This window comes from Watersipora subatra, chromosome 2, assembly GCF_963576615.1.
Source record: "Watersipora subatra chromosome 2, tzWatSuba1.1, whole genome shotgun sequence".
Lineage (NCBI taxonomy): Eukaryota > Metazoa > Bryozoa > Gymnolaemata > Cheilostomatida > Watersiporidae > Watersipora > Watersipora subatra.
The window spans coordinates 23058475-23065505 of record NC_088709.1 but is presented as its reverse complement, the minus strand read 5'-3'; the positions used below and the strand labels follow the sequence as shown (position 1 = coordinate 23065505).

Genomic DNA, 7031 nt, shown 5'->3' with positions numbered 1-7031 from the left:
ATTTGAGCTAGGTCTTCTACAAAAAATAAATAAAAATTTTTAGGAGTAAAATTAATTCTTATTTGTTGTGTTGATCATTGTACAAAGCTTTTGCATTATCACTACACATTACTAATGTATTCCACTTACTGTATGAAAACTTCCTATTGACAGTGTAAATTTTATTGCACACAGAATCCCAAAATTAAAAAACAGCTAATAAGCTTTTGTTCAATCTAGAGGTATAAATCTCAGTGTTTGTCTATATTCTGTCTATGCATTTATAGCGATAGCTTTGGAAAAACCCACTTTGCTCTGGATTTGAACTCAAACCTCCAGTTTTGCAAACAGGCACATCCAATACACTACACTGTCCAACTGGCTATACTGTGGAATAAATTGTACAAATAAATATTACACCTGCCTTTCATGGGTTCATGCTTAACCCTTCACCTAGCATTATGTGCCTATATGTGAAGAAAAATCCTTAAACTCACATGAGCAGCAAGACTATTGCAATCATTATAGAGCAATAATAAGCAATGCAGCTGGTACAGTACGAACTACACAGAAATAAATAGTACACAAAAATAAACAGTACACAGAAATAAACTAATAAATTCATTTAAAAGTTCAATTATAAAAAAATATTGATTTTCTGTGCAAAAAACTTTTTGTTACTCGTGTAACGCCAAGCATTAACCAATCATTAATAAGTAACAAAAATTCAACTGTATAGACTCTGGTCTTGCATAGCGATATGGTAAGGACTAAAAAGTGAGGGGCAAGAATTTCACCTGTAACAGTTGTCAACTGTGGAATTACATGATTTATATCAAATAATAAACTTAGTAACTAACTGCCCTCAAACCTTGGCATTAGGCTATGACAGGGTTGTTAATCTTGAAAATGCTATTTAGTCATAAACAGAATTTTATTAATTTTGCCAGTTTAGATTTTCGGTATTCCTGAAACTTGTCAGGCACTATTTCAGCTCAATTTCCTTTAATAGTGATGAAACTTTTTAATATTCAGTATTTCAAGTTTGTTCACTCGTACCTGGGCTGAGCATCCGCGTGTGACTTTTCTAAACGTTTGTCTTTCGCTCGTCTGTTTTGAAACCATATTTTTATTTGTGTTTCTGTTAAACGAAGCATGTCAGCTAATTCAAATCTACAAAAGAATAGCGGCAGTTATTGTTGTACTAAATATGCAATAAAATTGAGTGTCGAGAAAGAAAAATTCTATTAGAAACAAAAAACCATACATAATATATTTTCTGTATTTTGTATGTTGTCAACCATCTAGTTACTCTGATAAGACAAGCGTTTTTTTATGTTAACTTGATGAGTCATTCATCTCAAGATGTCTGTTAGATAAACTCATATTAATGTGTTTGAGAATGTTAACTATGACAGGTATTTATCCAATACACTACATTGTCCAATTAGTTAGACTATGGAATAAATTGTGCATATACAAATTACACCTGTCAATTTTTCATGGCTTCACGCTTATCACTTCAGCTATCATTATGCATTTAGACATACCATATAATTGAAAGATAAAATGGTTTGGTTTGCAGAGATTTTTACAAAAACTAGCAAGCGGCCTAAGGAAATGTGGCTGATGTTGGTTCCACTCCTTTATAATACGTGAAGAGTACCTAATTATTGATAGAGCTCCTATGTTATGCAGCTGTTACACAGTAGCACCTATTTCCTTGTGGATTATTATGTTTATTACCACTTATTGGTTTTTGTGGTAAAAAAGTTGTAGAAACTTGTTTTTATATACTTGAATGAAGAACTCAATAAATATGTGTATAATTATATACGTGTGACTTTTCAGGCTGCAGAAAATACAAGCCAGCTTGTTTTGGTCAAATGTGTCGATGAGCTTAATAGTATTTCATACCAAGGTACTTTATTTGTTGTCAAAATGTGGGAGTTGATTAGAAAATTTTATAAAATTCTTTTAACATTCAAAACTGAATAGTGATAATATAAAACTATACATTTAGAAAACTTCAAAAAATTCACAACCTATCTTTTTGCTGTTCAATAAACAGTGGATTTTTTGTAAACTTGGTTACAGGGTGTCAGCAAGTAACAAATAACATTAATATTTTATACTTTGTCAGCCAAAGGCATCGTCATTACTACACAAGAACTAAGCAGGAACATTAATCAAGGATTTCAAGGATGAAGGTCGACCTACCTTCGTGCTCTTGTGATATATTCTGTTCGCCCATATTCTATTTCTAAGCTCAATGTCTGTTCACTAGAGAACGTCGTACGTTGTCGGCGACTTGTGTTTTCTCTTCTTTGCTTCTTTTTTTGAACTGATAGAGTACAGAAAATCAGTTTACTTTACATAAATTTAATAAATACTTTAAATATGATAATAAAAGGTCGATAAAAAAGAAAGTTGATCTTTCACGTAAGACAATTCTACATCATTAAATTGTAATTCAAATAATAATTCAAAAACATGTTCAGTATTATTTTTACTATATAATATTATATTACTATATATATTATATTAATATTATTTTACTATGTTTTTATATAGGAAAATTAAATAAACAATTTCGTACAAAAATACAAAAACGCTGCAAAAATTGTCTACAAAAAAGAGTAGGTATATCCAAACTAAAATTGATTATTATTTCGAACCCTTTCTGTATACTGACAGTGGCTGACAAATGTAAAAAGATTTATAACGTAAATTGACACAAATCTGATTTTAAGTCTACATACTTTGATTTTGCACATATACATATTACACTTGCCAATTTTTCATGGCTTCACGCTTAACACTATATTGAACTAGCATTACGCGTGAAAACATGCCAGAAAATTCAAAATTAAAATGGTTTGGCTTGCAGAGATTTTTTTTAGAAAAACTAGCAAAAGTTGCAAGACCAGGTCTAAAGAAATGTGGCTGATGTTGGTTTCACTCCTTTATAATATGCAAAGAGTACCTAATTATTGATGCAGTGATAAATAATAAATTTACGTATATGTAATAAAATATTTTATAAAATAAAATAATTTATTATATATATGTACAACATTATAATAATCATATATATGTTATCAACACAGGATACATCTAATTTTTTCAATACTTTTTTAAATATTAAATAGCAGTAAGCCGACAGATCACGATATTTCCAAAACTTGTTTCTTTTTTTTCAGCTACTTCAAGTTTCCTGTATTTACATACATTCTCCAGTCACCTAAAATTCACTAGCAGTAAGCTCTGTGATGCCTGAGAATTCTTTCATTTTCGATCTGATAGCCGGCAAGTAGGTGATTAAAATGTTGGCTCTCATGAACCAGATAGAATTTTGCAACCAAATATTTTTGGTGACCTGAAGTTTGGACAAAACAATAAAATGTGGAAACGTGTTAGAAAATTGTTTACACAGACTAACAGACAGACACATTGACAAGGTTGAATTTATTAATATAGATCGACGACTCATTGACCTCTACGTTAAAAGTGCACTTACGAAGAGATGCCAAAGGTTCAAGGGCACTTTGTGACACATAGTTGCTCCCACTGGTATAATATAGTGGATTCGGTGTAGCTGCCGCTATGCTGTGATTGGCCGATGAAGCGTGGTATGGTACAATTGCATTTGTTGTTGGTAGATTATTATGAATCGGGTCAGCATTGTACTCTGTTTAAATAAAAACCATTTGAATCTAATGCTGTACAGCAGAATGCTCGCAGAATATAATCATAACATGAGATATAGTATTAGGTATAGGAAAAAGCACATTACAACTTCTGAATTAGGTAAAGATGTTATCTATTTATCGCCAAATGTTTCGCATGTTGGCTATCAGCTTCAACTGAGACATAGCACGTGTCGCACAGCACGTGTCATATAGCAAGTGTCATATAGTTCGTGTCATATAGCACGAAAAGGTGTACATCAGAACTCTGCGGAGCCGATAAAAAAGTTTTATAAGTTTTATGGTGGAGAACTATTTCCTTTTTTATTTACAACTTTTAGTCGTTCGATATTTGAACCAGTATCAGCATTGCTTATTTCCTTTTATAGGTTTTCAAGCCTGTGGACCAGGACTAATGCAGCTGACCAAATGTTTTTAGTTTGGATCTAATGACTAACAGCTCTACCAATGCATTTCTTTTTTTAACAGAGAACTGACCTGAAATTTATGCATTCTAGTTTTTGAAAACTGGCCTAAAATTTATGCATTCTAGTTTTTGACAATTTTAGAACAAAAGGCCACAAGTTAGGAAGCATATTGTACTCAAGAGCAACTTGCTCCTGAGTTCATATGACTGGAGATGGCTGTTTTCGTGACAACTCTGATCTCTCTAGTTATCCAAATGTTCTAATAATACACGTGTTTCTGACTAACATTTGGCATAGTTATGTTTCATACATACAGTAAGATACAAGAGAATGCGTGAATGTATTCTCTGCAGTGAAATAATTCATTACATATGTACTGACCATTTTTCTTTATAAAGTAGAAACTAGACAGTTCTTATTAAATGTTTTATCAAAGTTTACAATAAACGTTTAAATAACTAAGACAGATAACTATATATATAATAATATATATATATAATATATATATATAATAATAGACTGTTAACTGCTATTCACTTGTTCTCAATGTTAGATTCTACCAGTTGCTATTATATACTTACCAGTGACTGGAGAAAGGTGGCTGTCATGAAGAGGTCCCATGGCAACAGATTGGTAGGTATTAGCAAATGCTGAAACAGCACCATTGCTGACTTGTCTGCTGTAGAAAGTCGAATGGTCAGCCGGTGCCACTGGAAACTAAAATCCCAAAGAATACGACTTGCACGAGCATGGCATTCTTCTGAATAACTTTCAATAGCTGTCATATAAACACACCTGTTGCTAGCTGTCATCTAGACACACCAGTTGCTAGCTGTCATCTAGACACACCAGTTGCTAGCTGTCATCTAGACACACCAGTTGCTAGCTGTCATCTAGACACACCAGTTGCTAGCTGTCATCTAGAAACGCCAGTTGCTAGCTGTCATCTAGACACACCAGTTGCTAGCCGTCATCTAGACACACCAGTTGCTAGCTGTCCTCTATAAACACACCAGTTGCTAGCTGTCATCTAGATACACCAGTTGCTAGCTGTCATCTAGGCACACCAGTTGCTAGCTGTCACCAAGAAACACCAGTTGCTAGCCGTCATCTAGACACACCAGTTGCTAGCCGTCATCTAGACACACCAGTTATTAGCTGTCTTTGAAACGTATCAGGTAATAGATGTAGTCTAGACATGACAGTTGCTAGCTGTCATCAAAACATGCCAGCTTGTCACTGTCATCTAAATACATCAGTTGTCAACTGTCATCAAAGCACGCTAGTTGTTAACTGTCATTCAAGCATATCAGTTGCTAGCTGTCATCTACACATGCTAGTTGCTTGATGTCATTGAAACACCTCAATTGTGAGCTATTAAAGTCTGGTCTATGCCACCCAAATCTTCAGCTATTGAGCTCTTTAAAAAGCAGCCATTGGAATGCGTGTTTGCCTGATTCAGCGATAAAAAATGTATACATCAGCTTTTTTTCTCAGCTGTAAATGTTTAGTTTGTGCAATCAGAAAATATTATGTACAGACGAAACCATGGTAGAATTTGTCTCCTACACTGCTCTGCCCGGTTGGCTTGGTAAAATGCATAACGCAATTTTTGTTTTGTTATTTTTTCTTCCAGTGCTCATGATTTTACTTTACTATTCACTATTTTTGTCACATGGTCTAATTTGCTTTGAATGGCATTGATCAGAGATAATAAAGTTCATATTTATCTCTAGACCTATCTATTTATCTATCTTTCTATCTATCTATATTGCTTGATTTCCAAAACCAAATATGTAAAGTTACAGACATCATGCTATTGCTGTATTTTTACCTTATAAGGTGGGCTGTGATAGTCCATGCCACCGTTATATTGGTCATTGAGTGACGCGTTCACCATTGCTGTATTTGTTATCGGCTGATTCGCTAGTTGATAGCTTGAACTATTTCGATTGGTTGAGAGGTTTGCTTGGTGGGATCCCAGATCTGTCTGTTGAGGTTTAACAGGAGAGCTTGCACTTGGAGGAAATTCTCCCCTGTACTCATTCATCAAGGTCATGACGCAGATGAGCGGGTGCTGCCAGCAATCGCTGTCGTAGTGATTTCCAGCTCTCCAAAAGCTTTTCAAACATTATAAAACTAGTAGCCACACAACTTGAAAGAAATAGCGAGAAATCAGGAATAAAGTCACTATTTCATGCTCCAACTTTACACTAATCTGCAGTTACAGAAAACGTTTGATTTCGAAGTTTGGATACTCAAACAATTTTAGCTAGGATATAATGGTAATGTATAAAAATATACTATTTTCACGTAAAAATACAGTGAAAAAAAGTAAAATGTAACATTTTCTGTTATACTTCCTAGACCAACAAAGAAAGCTGCAGATGAACCCAATTTAATTACAGAAAACTGTCAGTTACTTTGATTATAAACATGATGAAGTGAAGCGCATTGAAATGGTTCAGAATACAAATCATTTTAAAACAACAACACGGTGTTATAATATATAATATACTGCCTTCACAATTAACAAATGAAACATATTTATGTTTACTTAATTCATTCAAATGGGTGATCATCACTGAACAAATTACAATTTCCATTGTAATTCTTTCAATAAGAAATCAACTTCATTTGAGATTTGTTTATGAGCATCATTAATAAAAGGTGACTTTTAAATGAATGCTAAATCCCCAAAAATGATGAAGTGCAGTCAAAGCCTTTTATTTTGTGTTACAATAGCAGTTGTTTCAAATGTGCCAACTTTCACGCAATCATAAAATTCTGTGCATGCAATTAAGGAGACAACTGTAATGTTGGCCAACACGAGTCACGAATGCTTAGCATTCACCTTATTAGACGGACACATTTTAAAGCCGCAGAATATTTGGGTCAATAATAATAGTAAGTATTATTTTTATTATTATTTGTG

At 33.5% G+C, this 7031-nt stretch overlaps 1 protein-coding gene across 1 annotated transcript; it reads right to left on the bottom strand.

Annotated features, from left to right (window-relative positions):
• Positions 1 to 1028: 1028 nt before the first annotated feature.
• Positions 1029 to 6155, bottom strand: LOC137388073 (homeobox protein vab-15-like). Its single transcript, XM_068074588.1, has 5 exons — positions 5931 to 6155; positions 4678 to 4813; positions 3500 to 3670; positions 2200 to 2323; positions 1029 to 1152 (listed from the first exon to the last, which is right to left on the bottom strand). The coding sequence occupies exons 1-5, from the start codon at positions 6153 to 6155 to the stop codon at positions 1029 to 1031; spliced, it is 780 nt and encodes a 259-aa protein (XP_067930689.1).
• Between the last annotated feature and the right edge of the window lie 876 nt (positions 6156 to 7031).